The sequence below is a fragment of the Gadus morhua genome, chromosome 13, assembly GCF_902167405.1.
Source record: "Gadus morhua chromosome 13, gadMor3.0, whole genome shotgun sequence".
NCBI classification, from domain to species: Eukaryota; Metazoa; Chordata; class Actinopteri; order Gadiformes; family Gadidae; genus Gadus; species Gadus morhua.
The window spans coordinates 25,103,319-25,125,754 of NC_044060.1; the positions used below are offsets into that span (position 1 = coordinate 25,103,319).

Sequence of the window (22,436 nt, forward strand, 5' to 3'; positions counted from 1 at the left end):
CAACAGAGCAACGAAATTCCCAGTTACATTCCGTCCAAGAAACATAAAAGACAGTGTGGGGAGACAGGACGGAGAGATTGTCAGGCGCTTGTTCAACAAGAACCATGCGGCCCGCGTTATATAAGAAAGTTTAAAAAGCTAAACAAGAGGGTAACGAGGGGAAAAAAAATTGTCAATACCCCAAACTATGCTCCTTTAAGGGGGGCACAGCGTAGGGATTAGCAAAAAAAACACCTCAACACATAAGCATCACATCAAAAACATCACAAACGCATATGGGAGGGGGGAAGGGAGTTGGGGAGGGGAGGTGTCACAACTCAGACACCGGGAGGCGGACGCAGCCAACAGGTGCATCACATCACTCACGGCATACTGTGCTGCAACGAGGGAAGGGGAGGGGGAGGGAGTCCAGTAGGCGGTGAGTCCAGGGGCTGTGTGTGTAATCTGTCTTGTGTGCGTGTGTGTGTGAGCTCAAGGACTCCATCTCCAATGGACTCAACAGTGTCTCTCCCGTCTGATGCTGGTGACGAGGACACGGCCGTCGCCGTGGAGACGACCTCGAAGAGTTCCGACCAGAGACAAAGTTCACAGGAGGTGGAGGGTGGGGGGAAGGGTGGCAGGGCATTCGTCTGCATAACAACCAGGGAGAGGAGAGATATCAGCCTTCCAAGGCCGAAGTGGGGGAGCCGAATGAAGATAACGATTGCTTTGGGTCAGGCCGACTCTGCAATTTTTTGCCAACCTTAAAGTCTCTCTGATACTCTCTGTAGTCTTCCATTTCCAGAATCCAAAAAGCCAAATTAGCCGAAAATTCCCATGTGCTGCACAAGAGCTCCCAGGGATGTCCAAACAGCACGAACAGTCCGAAAGCTACTGGCCACCCAGCGTACATCCAAGATTCTGCCAATGCGAAGAAGTTGTGAGCCTACTTCAGCTGCTGCATTTTTGAGTTCACGCTCATTTTTGTTTGACATACTATACACAGAATATAGCTTCTGGATAAAAGGGGATTCCCATGCCGGCCCCGCCTCTCGCCCCCGTATCTGACGATATGCAGGGCGAGTGCTTTCGCACCCCATCTTCTTCCCGACGGGATACCCAGTGCCCCTTGTTCCCGCCTGTGCAGCACTTGTTCACTGCTGCCGGTGGGGACCCTTCGACCCTGAAGGCCCCGGTGAAATCCTACACGGATTTCACCAATGTGGAGGGGTGGGCCGATACTCAGGCGAGGGGGATCCCTCGCCTGGAGCCTCCCCTGGCAGCGCTTCTCTGTCCGGGCGCCGGATGGCGCCCTAACGAAAAGCCGCTGCCCCCCGACCGCCTCCAGAAGCAGATTGTCGGATTAACGGACAGGGTGTTCGTTTGTGCCTCTCAATCCGCTGCGGCGGTCAACAACATCGCCCTGCTCTACTCTGCCATGGTCTCCTTGTCGGCTGACAGGGAGGCCTAGGCCTACGGCCCAGAGGAAGCCGCGAGATGGCTGGCGGTTTCCCGCTTTTCCAGCGCCATCCTCCAGCTGTGCCAGCCGATAGCCGTTTCGGCCGGCCGGCATATGGCGTGGGCTACCATGATCCAAAGGGTCATATGGCTCTCCCACACTGCGGTGCCAGAACGAGCCAGCGGGCCAGCCTCGTCCAGGGTCCATTAGCACCGGATGGCCTATTTGGTCCCCGGTTCTCGCGCACCAGCAGTCTGTCCGTGAGAATCGTTCCCGGTTCGGGGCGATTCTCACAGGCTCCTCCCACCAGCAGGCCGGGAGGAAGCGGGGTCCAGGCCGGTCCCAGCGTTCCAGGGGGGCCGCCTCCGACTCCAGCCCCGGTGCCGCAGCAGCAGCAGCAGCCGCAGCCGCCGCCGCAGACGGGGAGAGCACCACGGACCGGGAAGTTCCGGAAGCTTGCTCCTACTTTTTCCTTCCCTATTAAAGAAAAAAGTAAAGACCGTTCGGCCGAACGGCAGTACATGGTACCTAAAGAGCGATATTCCTTAGGCCACCTGCGTCCTACGCTTGTGGTGCGTTCCTCCATGTTGCCTCTTTCCCCCCCTCAGCCCGGCGGCTGTAGGGTGGCGGTCGGACGGCGTGTTCACATGGCCTCTGGTTCACCTGCTTCTAAGAAGCGGCGTCCCTTGGAGCCGTGGATACGGCCGCTTGTACCTGTCTCCTGGTTCCCCACATTATCCCCTCTACCCAGTGGTGTAGTCCAGGGTATACGCGGGTATACGGCGTATACCCACTTATTTTTCAGTCAGCATTGCGTATACCCACTTCTAAACCCCCCCAGATGCGCACCATTCAGTAGTATCTGCAAGCGAAATCGCCCACTTTTCCCCGGTGAAGCCATGACCCACGCTACTCTGCCACTTATTGGCTCGCTGTACTGATTAGTTTGTTTAACTGTAGGCATGACGACGAATTAGCCAATCGGAGGGAGAGAAAGGCGGGTCATGCCGTAGTAATATAGTAAATATCGCGAAAGACAAATTTACATAGCTAGTATACTTTTACAAGTTTACTTTAAATGATTTTCTATAATAATCCGGTAAAATGAAGCGAGCTATCCAAACAAAAAATTTATTTGACAATTTCAAAAGTCCTCGCAAATCAATATCAGCCAGCAGCTCAGCAGTTAATGTTAGCGATCGTACACCGGTACAGTTACCGTTGACGCCCGCTCTGCCCCCCGCCCCCGTCGGAGAGGAGGCTGTCAGTGAAGGAGATGCTGCCTCTCCGCCCACAGCCAAAGATGCCGGTACAACTTCGGATGAAGACGTCAACTACGGTAGGTGGGCGTGGGCCTTTTTTTGTTGGGGGGGGGGGTAATAAATAAAACGAAAGGGATTATGCAACTTTACACTTTCAAATGGGTTTTGGTCATTGTTTCCCTTGTAGCCCGTTATTCAATCACTTTAGTTATTTTATAACCTGTAATTCAATCATTTTTGTTGTTTTTCTGTAGACATTAATAATGACTGGCCAGACTTGTGGACTGCCAAACAAAAAGAAGATTTTAAATGCAAGAACCCCTGGTTGGGATCCAAAAACAAAAAAATGGGTAAGTTTAGGTAGATTGCTCGTTTGGGTAACTTCTGAAATAGTGGACACAGAGAAATATTGTGTGTGTGTGTGTGTGTGTGTGTGTGTGTGTGTGTGTGTGTGTGTGTGTGTGTGTGTGTGTGTGTGTGTGTGTGTGTGTGTGTGTGTGTGTGTGTGTGTGTGTGTGTGTGTGCGCGTGTGTGTGTCCTTGGATGTATGTGGAAGAAATGGACCATGCACACATAAAGCTGTGGATAAAGTACTTCAAGTTATCTCAGGACACTTTTTAAATAGAGAAGGTCTAGACCGAACTCTGTATAACATTTACAGAGACCCAACAGTACCACCATGAGCAAGCACTTGGCAACAGGGGCAAGGAAAAACTGCCTTTTAAGAGGCAGAAACCTAGGACAGATCCTTCGGCTCTAGGTGGGGAGAGAGAGAGAGAGAGAGAGAGAGAGAGAGAGAGAGAGAGAGAGACTAATAGTAGATGATGACAACAGCAACGATGGGGGACAAAAAGCAGTGACAATAGTAACTGTAGCAATACATTTTTGTACTGTCTGTATGTATTTTTGCATTGTTTGTTTATGCTTCACAGGATGTCTGGTCTGTAGCAGTGTGAACTCCATTGGGATCAACAAGGAGCAAGGTGTATCACTCTCAAGAGAATGGATGAACTTTGAAATTCAAGTGTCTGGCCAGGGAAGTAGAACAACAAGTCTGTCTGTCTTGAGAAATAAGGTGAGGAAACATGCTTTGTCTAAGGCCCACACTCAGGCAGTGAACGTGGCAGAGCAACAGGACAAAGCTGCCATTGAGAATGCAATGGAGGTTATGACTGAGTCCTACATGAAGGAAACTGAAGCCGTGTTTCGAACGGCCTACCATATTGCCAAAAAAAACCGACCCTTTTCTGACCATGAGAGCCTCATCGAGCTGCAGGAACTGAATGGTCTAAATATGGGCACAATACTTCATTCACGTTACAGTGCAACACAAATAATGCAACATGTTGCCAGTGAGATGCAGAGCAAAATTGTCAGTAACATTATAGCATCATCCAGTAAGTTGGCTGTCCTAATTGACGAGGCATCTTCTTTAAGTCACAAAGCTGTCATGACAGTTTCAATTAAGGCATCAATTCAAGAAGAAAGCCCTGAGTTCATATTCATTGAACTTGTTGAACTGGAAAATCAGAGAGCAGATGGCATAGAACAGGCGTTACTCACCTGTTTAACTAATGCTGGCTTTACAGAAGAGTGGCTACATGAAAACTGGGTAACATTTGTATCTGATGGAGCCATTGTCATGTTAGGAAAGAAGTCAGGAGTAGCAACCAGGCTGACCTCGAGATTCCCGAAGCTTTTTGTATGGCACTGCATGAACCATAGACTTGAACTCGCTGTGTCTGATGAAGTTGATGAGGTAAACTCTGTCAATCATTTCAAAACTTTTATCCAGAAGCTATATTCTGTGTATAGTATGTCAAACAAAAATGAGCGTGGACTCAAAAATGCAGCAGCTGAAGTAGGCTCACAACTTCTTCGCATTGGCAGAATCTTGGATGTACGCTGGGTGGCCAGTAGCTTTCGGACTGTTCGTGCTGTTTGGACATCCCTGGGAGCTCTTGTGCAGCACTTTAAAAATGCTTGCTGTGATGAGACAAGGTCCACCAAAGACAGGCAAATGTACAGAGGTTTACTAGACCGTGTTCAAAGTCCAGAATTTATTTGTGACCTTGGGCTCATGTATGACACACTCCATGAACTAAGTCTCCTGTCACAGGAGCTTCAGTCTCATTCGATAACTCTGCTCAGAGCTGAGCATCTGCTGAAACGCTCAATCAGAGTGATCCAGTCATTCAAAGAGAGTCCAGGTGAGAAATATAGTGAGGCTTTAGAAGCAAAAAAGACTGGGGAGTATCGGTCTACAACACTGAAAACAATGGCAAAGCTGAGGTCTATCAATCCAGGCCAGTTCTTACAAAGCCTTGTGAACAATCTGGAGAAACGCTTGTCTTTTGAGGATGAGACCATCAAGGACCTCAGCATCCTTGATCAGAGTAAATGGCCATCAAAGCCCAGCATCCGCCATGGTGAAGAACAAATTAAGCGACTATGCAAGCGATTTAACCTGTGCAAGGACCAAGCACTGAATGGGATGCGGGACCTACTGGAACAGCCCACTAGTGAGCCCAAGGATCTAAAACCACTCATGAACTGTATGAAAACATTCCCTGTCAGTACAGCAGAGTGTGAGAGGAACTTTAGCCTTATGAACAATATATGCTCAGACAAAAGGGCTGTCCTACTGATCTCAAACATATCAAACTTGATGATGATTAATATCAACGGCCCGCCTACTTCCAAGTTTGATCCTAGAAAGTATACAAGGACCTGGTTGAAGAGCCATCGTGCTGCCTCTTCTGTGCGTTCTAGACAGTGCAGTGTGAAAACTCCTGCAGAAAGCAAGTCTGTCTGGAATATACTGTAGTATGATCATGGTTAGAAACCCAGTACTGGGCTCAGAGAGCATATCACTATTGATGTGTTGTAAATGCATTTATATTTTTTCTTTGTAAACTAAATATTGTTGTTTTGTCACATATTGTTTTGTTGAATAATTTCAATGATGATGTTCAATCATCATATGATATTTATGTATATATTGATATACTACATATCTAACGAGATGATTGTTGTGGAAGAGAAATAATCTAATGTTTAATCTAAGGTGAAATATGAATAAGGATGCATTGTCAAAAGTAGTATGTTATTTAAATAAATGTTCAAAAAATTATTGAAACACCATGTTTGCCTCATCTATATTTTACATTCATGCTGGCTGCCTGTGTGACCAGTAATACCTACAAACTACTCCTGATCAAGTCATGTTAATTTCATAATATAGTGGCACACTCTGGCCCATGCTATTTGTTGCGAATCAGCTGTTCATAGACACCGTTTACAAAAGAAATTACTGATTTGCCATGTGAGAGAATAAGTGTCATTCCAGGAATAAGGAATAGTTGTCTCTCACTAGTCTGTGGGCCAGTATTTGTTTAGTCATTTCATAATCCTTCCTCCCTGAGATCAAGCAGCAGAAATTATGTGCCAATGTAAGTAAACTAAAAAGAGTAGTAGTAGAGTCTAAAAAAGGGTGTTTTTCTGGGCTGCGTTAAAAAAAGGGCAAACATTTAGAGTATACCCACTTCTCCAGGGACCACTACACCACTGCCTCTACCTCCCTTCAACAGTTTGTGGGAGGTGAGGAGAGGGGCCCGCTTGCTGTGGCTACAGCCTGCGGACAGCGCATGCGCACAGGTGCGGCGGCCGGACGGCTCGCTCCCTGTTCAGCGGGCACGAGCGCGACGTGTAGACAGCTCGTTGTTTTTACAGCGGCTGGTTCTGGTTGTCTCCTACACTCGCTGAGCCTCCTCCCTTTCATGGGAAGCCCCCCTTGGTTCACACGCAGTGTGGAGGCGGTAGGGGCCGAGGAATACGGGTTATTCCTGGACGGTCTTCCTCAGCTGTCGGCTCGCCCTCTCTTCGACCGCTATGCGTGTTGGCAAGAGCGGTGCGTTCTGCCCTCGTGGTTGGACACCACGTTGAGATGGGGCCATCCCATACAGTTCAAGCGTCATCCCCCACCCTTTATGGGGTTGGTGGAGACCACACTACGGGACCCGGCTGCGAGCACGGCTCTGGCAGCAGAGGTGGCCCGTCTCTTGGTGAAGGGGGCCATCACTGTCGTTCCCCCCCACGAGTCTCACCTTTGGTTTTATTCCTGCTACTTCCTGGTTTCCAAGAAGTCAGGGGAAAAGAGACCTATTCTGGATCTTCGCGTGTTCAACAGATTCGTTGCCACGAGGAAGTTCAGAATGCTCACTGTCGGATCGTTGTTCCGGTGTGTGAGAGAGTGTGATTGGTTCACATCCCTGGATCTCAAGGATGCTTACTTCCACGTCCCTGTTCGGCAGGCGCACAGGAAGTCTCTCCGCTTTGCCTTTATGGGGATGGCGTACGAGTACCAGTGTCTGCCGTTCGGCTACTCCCTGGCTCCGCGCACCTTCTCAAAGTGTGTGGAGACGGCGTTGGAACCGCCCAGGTGTCAGGGAAAGAGGATTCTCTTCTACCTAGATGACCTGCTTATTCTGAGCAACTCAGAGGAGACCGCGAGAAGGGACACCATGTTGGTGATAAACCACCTCTCCTTCCTGGGTTTTGCCATCAACTGGGAGAAGAGCTCCCCGCTCCCCAGCCGGCAGACAGTCTACTTGGGGCTTTGCCTAGACTCAGCCATGAATGCAATGCTTTCGCCTCCTTGGCGAGACGCCATCCTGTCGGCGCTCTCCCGTTTTCGTGTTCGCAGAAACGTGACCGCACTGTCCACCACGCGCCTGTTAGGGCTGATGGCAGCTGCCCGGCCCGTGGTCCCCCTGGGTCTGCTTTTTATGCGCAGACTCCAGTGGTGGATTGCTCGCCAACGGTTGGACCCCAGGTGACACAAGCTCAGGGTGCTCCTCGTTCCCCGTTCGGTGTCGCCAGACCTGGAATATTGGAAAAGACCAGGCCTCGACATTAATGGTTGCCCGCTTGCCCGGGGCAACCAAAAGTCATATTTGGGCAAGTTGAGATTGATTTCTGGTTGCCCGAACGGGCAAGTGGATTTTGGGTGGATGTTAATAGAAAGGCTATTTATTCAAATGTTTTTAGAAACTGCAGAACAACCTTTTTTGCCGCAAAATAACACAAAATATAAGTATTTGCAATTGATCAGCGCGCCGTCTTCTCTTCTCTCGGAAAGCGAGTTAACAGACCCGCATCGCTTCAGTGCGAATATAGCCCCGCCGCCTTCTGTCACTCGCAGTGCGTTCTCTGGCCGTGATTCGAAGGTGTTGGCTAAAGGTTAGCCAACAAAGCTAGCATCGCAAGTGCAGCGCCTCCGCGAACGGTTTAGGTAGAAGAAAAATGGAGTAGTGATGGAGGAGTGCAGTTTGGAAGTACTTTGGATTGAGGCAAATTACCAAGGAAAGTCATATGCAAGAACACGGTTTTGGGTTTCATAACTGTGCACATGCACAGCAATAGCGATCTTTTTCACGAAATTGGACCCTCACAAAACTATATATTACATGAAAGCTGAGCCTCCACTTATTCCAACAGTCCAAACCATATCATTCTGTGACTAAAACTCGCAAATAACAACTTAAGAAGAAACGTCCCCTTTTCTTTTAACAACCAAAAATGAAGTATTACCTTTGTGATTTTTGTCCACAAAGTTGATTCTGGTCGAATAAAACCACCATAAACAGATAACCCAGTGTCTGGGCCAAATTTTGCAACTAAACATGGTATTTTCAATCAATGAATAAGAGAAGGTTTCTTAGGAAATATGTAAATTGCCTTCAATCAGAAAACATATTCTTCAGTGCAATCTAGTGGCCATATGTTTATTTGCGAGTGTTTGGCTTGGTGCATTCAAATATATTTGCCCTGAAATTTAAATAGAGGTGTCAAGTGTCAAAATTGTAAGATATCTACCTCTATTTGTGTCTCATAGTAAGACATCGCTCCCAAATGATAACGACCAACTGATAATTATTTCAGGTGGAAATGTTATCTTCCACTTATGCTGTGTTCCATGGCTTTATTCACTTTAACCATGTATCATCCCCATTGAATATTTCACTTGCACAACAATCTTTCTTATGGCACAAAGATGACATTATCGCCCTTGCAGTTGTGGAGATATACTCTATTTACTTTGGGTATGTTCTTTCCTGAAAAAACTTTTCCCCTGATATCGAAAATGGTATAGAATATCGATATTTTTCAGGGATTGTCCAGGGATCCTTTCGAGCCTTTTTCTCAGGCCCCTTTGGATGCCCTGTCCTTTAAGACGGCGCTCTTGTTGGCCTTGGTTTCTGCCAAGCGGGCCGTTGAGCTAACCGCTCTGTCTGTCAGCCCGAGTTGCTTGTTGCTAAACGTGGACAGCTCCTTCGCGTTGCTCAGACCTAATCCTGCGTTCCTCCCGAAGAACATTAATAGTTATTTTCGGTCTAGGGATATTGTGCTTAAGGCTTTTCACCCCCCGCCTCATTCTAGTGAGGCGGAGGCGGAGTTGCATCTCCTGTGCCCGGTTCGGACATTGGCTATGTACGTGAATCGCTCGGCCGTGTTCCGCTCCACACAACAGTTGATTGTGTGTTATAGCGACGCTAGCAGGGGCCGCGCTCTCTCTAAGCAGCGGTTTGCTCTCGATATAAACACAAGTAATTAGGGGCTTGTTACATTCATCATAGATAAAAAGAGACAGAGAAACCCAATGTCGGAGGAACAGAAGAAGAGAAAAGGGAGACTGACCGACAGAGAGGCCAGACACAAGTAAACGTTGGGCAAGCTTTTCAGGAATAGCGTGAACTGAAAGAAAAAGAAGACTGCAAATCAGACGCCGACTTGGCCGTGTTGCTTTTGAAATTGAAAGTACCCTTTCGTGAACTTTGTCTTCGTGGTATTCTTGATGTTGATAGTCTCTGTACAAATGTGTTTGCTCAACCATTTTTTTGTGAGCCCTGTAAAAATGTGTTTTCTCGACCGTTCTGTTGTGAGCCCTGTATGTTTCCTTTCCTTTGTTTCCATGGGTGTTTTGCTGTTCGTCTGTCTTGTCCCCCAGATACAGGCTGAATCCCCGAATCCAGGTTCTTGTTTATTTAGATTATTATGTTGGCCAACACTCTTACACTGATCTGTTCTGTTCAACCTAAAATAAAACAATTATAATCTAGGATATAAATTCTCCCCGTCAACTATAAATAAGGATGGATTTATGTTTATTGCAATACAAATACACCGTTTTAAAAATGTATAACATTGTCTACACTTCATGATCATCTAGTTCGGACATGGACGCATTCGCCGGCTTCTTTGAAAACAAATGCACATGGCTAGCGTCGAAGTGCATGGGGAAGGGTCGTCAACGAGTTGTTACGACAGTGTTGTAAAATATCTACTACGAAGCTGTAGGGGGCGCTGTGTAGAGAAAAGTGGGACGAAACACTCCCATTCTGAATGGGAGTGTTTCTCCGATTTTTCCATGCTACACAGAACGAAATGTAAACCCATGCAAATAAAGACTTCATGGTCATAATAATTTAAATATCATTATTCTCCTCAGTGTGTAGGCTGGTATTCTATTTTTTTCAACGGGGTTGCATCCAGTCACTTGACCGTCTAGGTTGCTATGGTGGTTGCTATCGACCAGCCCTTCTAATCCTTACATGGCTCTAAAAACCACGCGGCAAAGGAGCTGCCGTCCATTGTGTTGTTTTTGTCGTAAACTAGGGTCCGATGGTTAAAAAATAGACAGATATTCCAAGGTATCCTTAAAAGGCAGCTTGGATGTTTTTATTTTCTGCAGTTTAGACTTCTTCTATAACCTATTTTTGAAAGCAAAACACCAAGCTCAATGATTTAACGAGGCAGGGTTATTTGAAACAATTTATTCAATATATATTTGTGAGAGGTCATTCCTTCTCCTGAGTTTGCTTCCTATTTATGTATAGTGTACAACCCTACTGTCCACAAGCATCACCCCCCCTCCCCATATGGATTTGGAGAATTGTTGCCACGTCCCAGTGGTGGAGGTATCATATATATGAAAGAGGGCATTCAATTATACTACAATGATCAATTAGGAGGCCGAAGCCCCAAAGGAAGTGATGCAATAGGTGACTGCAGGTCGACAACATTTAAGTAAGCTGTACTTTGAGGTCTCTTATATATCAAAGGGTGTCTCAAAGGACGCATACGCTTCAACCTGTGGCTCCAGCCCTACAGGGAATGACTCAGCAAGTGCTCCATCTCGTTGCACCTGCACCCAGCGGCTCGCTTGCAAGATTTTGGCCTGAAGTTCTTCCCAGACCTACACCGTAGCCATCCAACCTGCATATCTGAGAATCAGGCCTCTCTTTAATAATGACAAAAAGTTATGAGAGAAATACACATTAACTTTTGTCTCATAAGCGGCGTGGTGCCGGCTCCTTTTGACCCCAGACTTCAAAAACGTGGCCACAGGCCAGCTGTGTCTACACACCTTAAGCCACAAATGTACACCTCCATCCCACAAAAAATGGGGACTAGAAACTAACCTCTGTCTTATGTACATTTACTGTACTGTTGGAGATCACGCCCCTTTTCCGGCCTTTTCGAGATAGCTAGGGAGGCTAAAATGTTTACACACATTTCCCGGGGCCCCGAGAACGACATATCCGAGATTTGGAGTTCTAGCCCTTAGAGAAAAAAAGTTTTCCCAAATGGACTGTCATTTGGACAAAGCCCCTCAGAAGTGTTACCTGCAAGACCTTATGGTTCAGAATGTGGTGGAAAAACTGTTTTTGAGATAGGAACGTCCTACCGCCCTGAAATTTGAATACCTTATTCTAAGGCCTAACTGGGACCCCCGCACCGAAACTTGGCCCAGTCGGACCCCGAGTGCAGGAAGGGGGGGCCTGGACTTTCATAATCCTCGCTCGGTGACTGTAAAGGATGTTTGGTCGGATGTTATGACGAAGAATCATAATGTGAATGGGAATATTCTATAAATGTCTTGATATCACCTTTCGTCTCAACACTTCTGCTGCAGCCGTCTCACTCCGAGAACCTTAAAATATGAATCAATCCATTAGAAGTATGTAAATATCTTCCCGGTGGCGTAACGGAGGAAACAAGGTGTCCTTTGACATCTACGTTTCAAGGCGATTGCATCAGTGCCACACATGATCATATTTGAATATGTTTCGGGGTAGTAATTAGCTGTCGATTTTGGAGGCCTTTATCAATAATGACAAGCTATAGATTTGCTTCCCGATGGAGATTTTTGACAAATTACATGTTATTACATGTTACTAGACCTAGGTGAACCATGTAAAATACATGTTACCATTTGCTAGAGCGTCATGCTGGGTGTCATTGGACTCAGCTCAACGTGTAGATGCTAAATAACATGTCATTTTTCACAAACTTCTATCGGGAAGCAAATCAATAGCTGCTCATTATTGATTAAGGCCTCCAATTTCGACAGCTAATTACTACCATTAAACATGTTTGAATATGCTCATGTGCGGCACCGTTGCAATTGCCTGGAAGCGTAGATGTTGAAGGACACCTTGTTCGCCCAGAAGTCTGGGGTCAAAAGGTCAAAAGGAGCCGGCACCACGCCGCTTATGAGACAAAAGTTAATGTGTATTTCTCTCATAACTTTTTGTCATTATTAAAGAGAGGCCTGATTCTCAGATATGCAGGTTGGATGGCTACGGTGTAGGTCTGGGAAGAACTTCAGGCCAAAATCTTGCAAGCGAGCCGCTGGGTGCAGGTGCAACGAGATGGAGCACTTGCTGAGTCATTTCCTGTAGGGCTGGAGCCACAGGTTGAAGCGTATGCGTCCTTTGAGACACCCTTTGATATATAAGAGACCTCAAAGTACAGCTTACTTAAATGTTGTCGACCTGCAGTCACCTATTGCATCACTTCCTTTAGGGCTTCGGCCTCCTAATTGATCATTGTAGTATAATTGAATGCCCTCTTTCATATATATGATACCTCCACCACTGGGACGTGGCAACAATTCTCCAAATCCATATGGGGAGGGGGGGTGATGCTTGTGGACAGTAGGGTTGTACACTAGACATAAATAGGAAGCAAACTGAGGAGAAGGAATGACCTCACACAAATATATATTTAATCAATTGTTTCAAATAACCCTGCCTCGTTAAATCATTGAGCTTGGTGTTTTGCTTTCAAAAATAGGTTATAGAAGAAGTCTAAACTGCAGAAAATAAAAACATCCAAGCTGCCTTTTAAGGATACCTTGGAATATCTGTCTATTTTTTAACCATCGGACCCTAGTTTACGACAAAAACAACACAATGGACGGCAGCTCCTTTGCCGCGTGGTTTTTAGAGCCATGTAAGGATTAGAAGGGCTGGTCGATAGCAACCACCATAGCAACCATGACGGTCAAGTGACTGGATGCAGCCCCGTTGAAAAAAATAGAATATATATATATATAAAAAAATATAATGATATTTAAATTATTATGACCATGAAGTCTTTATTTGCATGGGTTTACATTTCGTTCTGTGTAGCATGGAAAAATCAGAGAAACAGTCCCATTCAGAATGCATTGGTTTACATTTCGTTCTTTGGAGCACAGTTATTTTTATTTATTTATTTATTTTCAGTTTTTGTGGAGGTGCTTCAAAGATGCTAATTTTTCTGCAATAATCCAAAATCCAATGGAAAAACCCGTTGGCTTTTTGTCAAGGGAAACCCAGGTCGACGCTCACTTCCGGGTTGGCCAACATACGTCATCCCTCCACCACTCTATACTGTAAAAACACATGTTCAAGTTGAATGATAATGCATGAATCTATTCATGCTATTCATGACAATTATTTTGGCCATGGTGGATCCAGATCTGTTCCGGAGCATTTCTGCACCTCGGGCAACAGCGCAGGGTTGCCAGGTCCTGCCTGCAAAAAACGTCCTGCCCACACACCGTTCAAAATCCACCCAAAATGTCCTAGAAGCAGCCCAAGTTGTTGTTTTAGCAGCGAAATGCATTGTGTGTGTGTGTGTGTGTGTGTGTGTGTGTGTGTGTGTGTGTGTGTGTGTGTGTGTGTGTGTGTGTGTGTGTGTGTGTGTGTGTGTGTGTGTGTGTGTGTGTGTGTGTGTGTGTGTGTGTGTGTGTGTGCTAACACGCTATTTTATATTGAAATGCGACGTAATCCAGTGTTCACGAAAACGTACACTGTCAACGTATGCTTTTGGCGACTGGGTTGGCTCTCAGATAAACGTGTTTCACGTCACATGGTTTGGGAGGAAGGGGCGGGCCTTCCGAGAGGGGGTTCCGGGGGTTACCTTCCGGGCGGGAGTTTTGGTTGTTGTAGTTTTCCGGTGGAGCTGTGCCTGCCTGTCCGATTGTGGAATCCAATAAACCTGCTATCAAGCTTACTTCGCTCAATACCTCGCCTGTGGTTATTACAATATCATTAAAAGTTACATAAAGTAACGGTTTAATAACACAAACGCAGGAAACACGTGAGCTGCTAGTTTAGCGAAAGCAGCATCCCTAGCAACCTGACGTCGTTGAAACATGCGAGCGAGACGATTAAATCTTCCTAATAATAAAACTAAAGATCAGACACAATCACTGACTGAAGATTATGCAAGTAAAAAGTATATTTCTCGCTAGAAATGTTATTAGAAACACGTTTAACGGTGAATCGATCCTAAAATATTTCATTTCCCATTCAGATAATAAAGATTAATAAAGATCATACACATTCACTGACTGAAGATTATGCAAGGCAAATGTACATTTCTCGCTAGAAATGTCATTAGAAACACGTTTAATGGTGTATCTGTGCTAAAGTATTGCATTTCCCATTCAGATAATAACGATTAATATGGCTACGTAACAATTTCACCAAATGCTAGGAGAACGTATCGCTGTTGGTGCTATTCCCCCATTCATTTCGAATGGAGAAGGACGCGTGTTCAGGGTGAAGCTTTGGTCAGGCAAAGCGTGACCCTGAACACGCCTTGCGATGTGGACAGACGTATCTATTTTAAGCCTTGGCGTGATACCGGGTATGTAATGTAAGTATAATAAAGTGTATGGGCGTTGTCCTTATACTGGGTTGTATCCTTATAGCCTACTCATCAAATGAATAGATTTAGCAAAAAATGTGAGTTATTTTTTCCAACCGTTGATTTGAGTTTTGATCTTAAATCATTTACACCTGAATAAAATGGCTAAAACCCTAAATGCACAGAGTAAAAACATATATGTGGCATACATACCTCCCGCGACCTGTAGAGGCGCTCGTTTTTGATACGCTCCAGTGGGTCGTAATCCGTGGCAGTACAAACGACCTATACGGTCGGAAAATTTTGCGGACTTGTTGAGTTTTTATATAGTCGTCCACATCCAAGGCAGGTGTCAATGGTGTACATGGTGCAGAAAGCTTTTTTGTACGTTGCAGAAAACCTACTCCATGTAGCAACACCTGTGTAAGAAAATTGTGAGTCAAAAGAGCACAATTCCATAGAGATATTCAAAACACCACGGTACTTAAGTATTGTATACCACTGCTATTAAATAACTTACTGTCAAGCCACTGAAAATGTGCCCGTCTTCTCAAATAATTAGTGGACACAATGTCTCTGAATGTGGTACACACCAGAGCCAATGTCAGGTAGACATTATCTCCTTCCTGGAGCACCACTTCTTTGAGGATTTCATCAAGCACAGATGTTGGCATCTGTAAAATATAGGTAATATAGGTCATAGCTTATTAACACATTCCCCTGATGTTTAGGTGTACAGGTTCCAGTTAAAAAAAGAAAGAAAGATTACCTCCAATATGAAGCACCTGTCGGCCTTTTCAAACTGAACCTTTGAGGGAAAATTATTTATGTATCAATATAGACATGTAAGAATAAGAAACCTGAATTGCATTAATGAGTCTATAACAAAAAGGAGCATGACACTGGGTGTCCTCTGCCATCAACATCATGCTCACCTCATGATCCCTTTTTCGGGTCTTCGGGATCCTGTAGATCGGCTGCAGTGATCCTTGGAGCAATGCTGTGGCCTCATTTGTCCAGTATGCAAACCTCTGTCCGTGGCTTTCGAGTGACAGTGACAGAAAAAAAAAGGTTAACTAATGTATAACTAATGTTGTGTAGGAAGTTACATTTAAAGTTGTCATTTTTTCATTTTTTTACATCCTCCCTCAGTGTTTTCCAATGGTAGGACGCCAATACTTTTTCTGTTGTTCGGCGTCTCCCTGGATGACCCCCACTGCCAAGATTGTCATGGCACTCCTTTAAGGCATTACAGACTTGCTCCTGGTTACACACCACCAAGCGAGGTTTTCCCTGGAAGCTGTAATACAACTGCTCGTCGGATGCAGCAGGAAAATACAACATTCATTTAGTGTTTTTTGGGGGTGTAAATCTCTGGTTTCATCACGATATGATATTATATCTATTCATTGGACAACGATACGATATTTGCAGATATCAAAAGTCTGCCGCGATACGATTTTGATTCAGGGGTATGCGATCGATATGAATAAACCTATGTGGTGAGTAGTAGAGAAGAAAATATTTAAAATACTGTTGCAAGTGGCCTGTATACATCCCTTTCACATGGTTTTGCAAAGCTGTACATTAAACATATTGATGTGGATGGTTCCAACATTCTCATATATTCTCGTTTCTTACCATTCTCACAGTGCAAACATGTTTTTGAATGAGTTTCTGAAAATGGTGTTTTAAGATGGGACTTATGCAATTATAATTTGTAAGCCCATGTTGCAAATATAACAACCAAAAAAACATTTAAAATGTTGATGCATGATTGTGGAATATATGGAAATAGTAAAATTCCAGGTCTTCTGGAAAAAAATTGTAATTCATAATTCAGCTTAATTTTTAATATATTGTTGCTTAAGGCACATTCATTAACGAAAAAAATGTCAAACTGGCGCTGCATGTTGAAAAGGTTGCTGACCCGTGGTTTATATACTATATACGGGCGAACTCAAATCGCCGGCAGAATGGGCGGGGCTACCCAGTCTAGATTCACCCTGGCCGTTTCTCAATTCCTAGCACGCGTACTACGGACTCGATGACTTGCAAGCACGTACGTGGCAAGTCTGTACTTCAAGCACATACTTGCGAGCACGCGAGTACGTACCTGCGATTGGAACAGCAGCGGACTCGATGACGTCACCACCTCTGCTCGTCCGTTAACTGTGCTACGGCCTCATTTAGGCATATACTACTGAACAATATAAACAAATGATATAAAACAAAATCCCAGCCTCTTTCATTTTCAAATAGTATGTAAATATTCTGAATGAATAAAAATTGAAAAGATATGCGTGTCCTGTCATGTGTATAAGCTATACACACACGACTTTATATATATTTAAATATTATCTTATATTATTATTATCATTATTATTATTATTATTATTATTATTATTATTATTATTATTATTATTATTATATTATATAAATATATATATAAGTTAAGAGTAACTTAAGTTACAGTTGTGCGTCTTCTCCATATGGTCCGCCATCGTACTGCTGCGAGTGCGAAATGCATCCTGGGATTTATAGCGATTGCAAGCACACACGAGCCACCTCCGATGCATGCTTGGTGAAACCAGGCCCACCCAGGCCCCCAGGACCGGCGCATACTTCCGCAATCCACCAGTGCTCAGAGGCCAAGCCTGGTATTGCAGCTGTTTAAGCTGGCTGTGGACGGGGGTCCGTCATTTCATGTGCCCCAGAAGTAGATATCGTATGGAGCCAGTTTCCTGCCATAATTCAAACCTGAAAAAAAAAGTTTCAAAGGCTTGTAAATCTGGGATTGAAAACTCAACACCTTGTAAAAAAGGTTTTGCAACACTGAAAAAAGAGATTATAACCTAAAGAAAATTCAAACATCTGTAAACATGATTTTGTGTTCTATTTTATCTTCTTCATCTTTTTCACCAACAAATTTTCAAAGTTCAAACAATTTCACCAGCGCATTTGCAGAGTGTCAAATCTGGCACTGTTCTAACAGTGTATTTCATTGTTTCCCGGTTTTGAAACCTTGTAAATAGGATTCTGCAAACAGGAGTTCATACATTGAGAAATACGTTTTGAAAGGTTGTATATTTAGTTTTAAAAACTTGTAAAGGTGTACGTTTACGCCATTGCAACGTATTTTTTCAGAACTGACTTTTCAGCATTGTCTTTTCAGAGATTTGACCACACAGGCGCAAGCTTTGAGTCACGTGAATATTGGCAGTGTTCTGTCGCGCATATGTTTTGAAACTCCTGACAGTCAAGTCTGAAGAAAAAAAAAACGTTCCTGGGGGCGGGACCATTTAGCTTTAAACCTATTGGTTGCTCTCGGCTGACGTACATTCCAATCACATTCTTGTCACCGGCAGAGCACTGTCAATCACGCACAGCCCGGTGAACGGCACGTGTACATCCTTCGTCCCTCCCTTATCCCCATGCGGGTGTTGTTGGATGGGGGAGTCTGGGCGGTGGACTGCGACGGCATGATAGTTGTCTGACCCCTTGGAATGTACTGACGTACATTCCAATCACATTATTTTCATCGGCAGAGCACTGTCAATCACGCACAGCCCGGTGAACGGCACATGTGATTGGAATGTACGTCAGCCGAGAGCAACCAATAGGTTTAGAGCTAAATGGTCCCGCCCCCAGGAACGTTTTTTTTTTCTTCCTTTTTGACTGTCAGGAGTTTCAAAACGAGTGCGCGACAGAACACTGCCAATATTCACGTGACTCAAAGCTTGCGCCTGTGTGATCAAATCTCTGAAAAGGCAGTGCCGAAAAGTCAGTTCTGAAAAAATACGTTGCAATGGCGTAAAAGTACACCTTTACAAGTTTTGAAAACTAAATATTCAACCTTTCAAAACTTATTTCTCAATGTATGAACACCTGTTTGCAGAATCCCATTTACAAGGTTTCAAAACCGGGAAACAATGAAATACACTGTTAGAAAAGTGCCAGATTTGAAACTCTGCAAATGCGCTGGTGAAATTGTTTGAACTTTGAAAATGTGTTGGTGAAAATGATGAAGATAAAATAGAACACAAAATCATGTTTACAGATGTTTGAATTTTTGTTTGAATTTTTTTCAGGTTATAATCTCTTTTTTCAGTGTTGCAAAACCTTTTTTACAAGGTGTTGAGTTTTCAAACCCAGACTTACAAGCCTTTGAAACTTTTTTTTTCAGGTTTGAATTATGGCAGGAAACTGGCTCCATAATATCGCCGTCCACTCCAATACAAGTGGGGAACAGGATTGTGTCTCCGCAAAAAATGTCTGGATATCAATCAAAGGCTCATAATTACCTTCATGCCATGTCCTAAAAAAATGTAAGTTTTTTCTTTCCAAAACGCCACCACAAGCGTTTTATTAGCCGTTATCTCGCTGGGGAAGAGGGGTGCGCAGCTGAAAGGAGTCGTAGTGAAACAAATGGCATCCGAGAGGGCCTAGTTCAGTGCTCCGTTAACGTGTCCGATTTTTGGACTGGTTCATCTGCTGTTCAATAACTCTCACGGCCCTCTGCTTGCGATCAGTGATTCATCATGTATTGATCCATTTATTCAAAAGATCCAAAGACAAAGAAGCGCTGCATTACGGTATCAGTTCTATATTTCTGCATCCGGTACGTCGCGGACTAGGCCACGTGTCTTGGCCCCATAACGCGGAAACAAATCGCTCCTGTATGTTACCCTGCGCCACTGAGCAGTTTGTATAGGAATGAATGGGCGGCCATTTTCCAGTCCGTGGTCCATCCTTTATTGAGCTGTGTTCGAAATCGTTCCCTATACACTCGTTCCCTATTCCCTATATAGTGTACATGATATAGTGCACTATATAGGGAATAGGGAACGAGAATTCGGACACTACGCTGAACATTTCTAAACGTCATTTGCGTCAGTAAATGCGCCGGGTATTTGTGTGACGCAGACAGATGCGCCCACATCAAGTAAACAAACCGGGCACTCACGACGAAAGCTGGAGGTTGTATTGATGTTGAATGTTACATTTCCTCGTTTAATTAATTTTGAATGTTAAATATTCTATGTTAAATCCCAAATAAATTGATGACAGTTCTAAACGAAAGCCGGAGACTCCATCATTAAATGTATTCGTTTTCGCGGTTATTCGGCTTCTTCTCCCCTGGAAAAATACAACCGCATTGCATTGTGGTATAAGGGAGTAACATGTAGGGATCATCGTATGTACCCTATTTTAAGTCCACTATATAGTGGACCACTGAGAATTCGAACACCCTAGAAAATGGCGTGCACCCTATTTAGTGCACTACATCCATGATAGGGAACGATTTCGAACACAGTAGTGATGGGTCGTTCGCGAACGTGTCGGCTCAAAGAGCCGGCTCTTTTAAGTGAATGATGGGAGTCGGCTCCCGAACGCGAGCCGGTGTCTTTTTTGGGTGCTACAAGCATTCATTCCACTCGTGCTATGCGTGTCACGTCGCTGACAGGCAGGGCGGTGTTACACCGCATTCTGCGACCCACCGAAAAGTGTGACCCCAGGGGGCGCTGTTGTACATTTTGTGCATTGTGTGCATTATAACAGAAACATAAATAAAACATAAGATCTCCCCCCACCGGTGGGTCGTTCTTTTCTTGATACGAACATTAATTCTAAAAAGCATTTTACACAGTAGCCTATAATAGGAAATGCTCAAAGGTAAATCAGCGTAACACTGACTGTAGCTTTTTATGGGTAAAGAAGAGACGGTGAAGGACCGTACTAAACGCCCTATCCATTGTATGGGTCTGTAAAGTGCTAATCAAATCAATCAACTGTATTTATTAAGCACCTTTAATAAAAAGGTAATTGGTTGGGGGGAAATCTTATGTTTTATGTATGTTTTTGTCATGCCTGTCTACGCTTCAAACTGGTGCATATTGCAGAAAATATGCAACAGCGCCCCCTGGGGTCACACTTTTCAGTGGGTCGCAGAATTCGGTGTACAATACCGGCGCTCGGCATAGGCGAACGCCTAGGGCAGCAAATGCGTAGAGGGCGCCCTTAATTAGTCAATTAAAATATACGACAAACGGAGAAGGGAGGGGGCGCGGGAGCAAAGGGCGCACCGAAACCGTCACCGTAGTAGCAGGACAATGCAACAAGCCCTGATTGCAAGTGATTCCCAACCGTTCTCAATTGGGGAGGACAAGGGATTCAGAAGTTTCACACAGGCTCTCAATCCTATGTATGTTTCTCCAAGCAGGAAAACACTATGACCGTCGGAATTACGGCATGGCACGGCACAATTATAAAAGGTATAGTAAGCGGTAATATGAAGAGCCGTTTGGGAGCCAAAAGAGCCAGCTCTTGTTGGTGAGCCGTTCCAAGAGATCCGGCTCACTAAAAAGAGCCGAAATTCCCATCACTAGAACACAGCTCATGGCTCTGCCACTATGCAACTTCGGGCATTTCTTCGCTGTTTTCTTGGTTTTGGCACGCACATTTCTCTACGCAGCGCCTCCTACAGCTTCGTAGTAGATATTTTACAACACTGTCGTAACAACTCGTTGACGACCCTTCCCCATGCACTTCTACGCGAGCCATGTGCATTTGTTTTCAAAGAAGCCGGCGAATGCGTGGAGCCATGTCCGAAGTAGATGTTCATAAAGTGTAGGCAAGGTTATACATTTTTAAAATGGTGTATTTGTATTGCAATAAACATAAATCCATCCTTTTTTATAGTTGACGGGGAGAATTTATATCCCAGATTATAATTGTTTTATCTTAGGTTGAACAGAACAATCAGTGTAAGAGTGTTGGCCAACATAATAATCTAAATAAACAAGAACCTGGATTCGGGGATTCAGTCTGTATCTGGGGGACGAGACAGACGAACAGCAAAACACCCATGGAAACAAAGGTGTTTATATGGTTGCAACCAAGCAAGCTAGAAACATACAGGGCTCACAACAAAACGGTCGTCGAGAAAACCATTTTTACAGGGCTCACAACAAAATGGTTGAGCAAACACATTTGTACAGACTATCAACATCAAGAATACCACGAAGACAAAGTTCACCCAAGGGTACTTTCAATTTCAAAAGCAACACGGCCAAGTCGGCGTCTGATTGGCAGTCTTCTTTTTCTTTCAGTTAACGATATTCCTGAAAAGCTTGCCCAACGTTTACTCGTGTCTGGCCTCTCTGTCGGTCAGTCTCCCTTTTCTCTTCTTCTGTTCCCCCGACATTGCGTTTCTCTGTGTCTCTTTTTAGTCGGCTGATCTATGATGAATGTAACAATCCCTAATGCCGCTTTTCCACTGCATGGTACCAGCTCGACACGACTCGACTCAGCTCGCATTTTTTGCGTTTCCACCGCGAAAACATGGTATCTGGTACCTGAAGTGGCTGCTTTTTCTAGTACCGCCTCGCTCTAGGTTCCAAGCGGCTGAGCCGATGCTAAAAGGTGACGTCGGCAGACGGCCGGCCACTGATTGGCCAGAGAGTGTGACGAAGTCACGAGAGCGACATGGCAACCATGCTGGTAACAGCCATAGCAGCGCCGCAGCCAACATATTCCACTTCTTCAACATGCCAGCTAATAATATGAACACGAATACCATCGCATCGATGTTCTCCATTGTTGTTATGTGGGTTCTGTCCATGTGTGGGTTACGTAGGTGTTGTTTGCGTCGCGTACAAAAATACGTCACGGCCCTTTCACGCAGCCGACCCCGCCCACGTCCCGGAGGTACTATTTGCGGTGGAAAAGGACCCGCGCTGCTACCGTGT

At 44.8% G+C, this 22,436-nt stretch overlaps 1 protein-coding gene and 1 long non-coding RNA gene across 2 annotated transcripts; one reads left to right on the forward strand and one right to left on the reverse strand.

Moving 5' to 3' along the window:
• The first annotated feature begins 2,182 nt into the window (after positions 1–2,182).
• On the forward strand, positions 2,183–5,833 carry LOC115557880 (E3 SUMO-protein ligase KIAA1586-like). Its single transcript, XM_030376018.1, has 3 exons — positions 2,183–2,777; positions 2,955–3,050; positions 3,633–5,833. Exons 1-3 carry the CDS (start codon positions 2,543–2,545, stop codon positions 5,525–5,527), a joined length of 2,226 nt encoding a protein of 741 aa, XP_030231878.1. The 5' UTR covers positions 2,183–2,542; the 3' UTR covers positions 5,528–5,833.
• A 9,117-nt stretch (positions 5,834–14,950) lies between these two features.
• Positions 14,951–15,796, reverse strand: LOC115557838 (uncharacterized). Its single transcript, XR_003979263.1, has 3 exons — positions 15,455–15,796; positions 15,206–15,359; positions 14,951–15,104 (listed from the first exon to the last, which is right to left on the reverse strand). It is a non-coding gene; the product is annotated as an uncharacterized LOC115557838 (long non-coding RNA).
• Positions 15,797–22,436: the final 6,640 nt, after the last annotated feature.

Excerpts from the sequence above, each read along its gene's own strand:
- LOC115557880 (XM_030376018.1), top strand. The coding sequence starts at position 2,543 with ATGAAGCGAGCTATCCAAACAAAAAATTTATTTGACAATTTCAAAAGT. Across the intron at positions 2,778-2,954 it reads GGATGAAGACGTCAACTACG|ACATTAATAATGACTGGCCA; the intron begins GTAGGTGGGCGT and ends GTTTTTCTGTAG. Across the intron at positions 3,051-3,632 it reads ATCCAAAAACAAAAAAATGG|GATGTCTGGTCTGTAGCAGT; the intron begins GTAAGTTTAGGT and ends TATGCTTCACAG.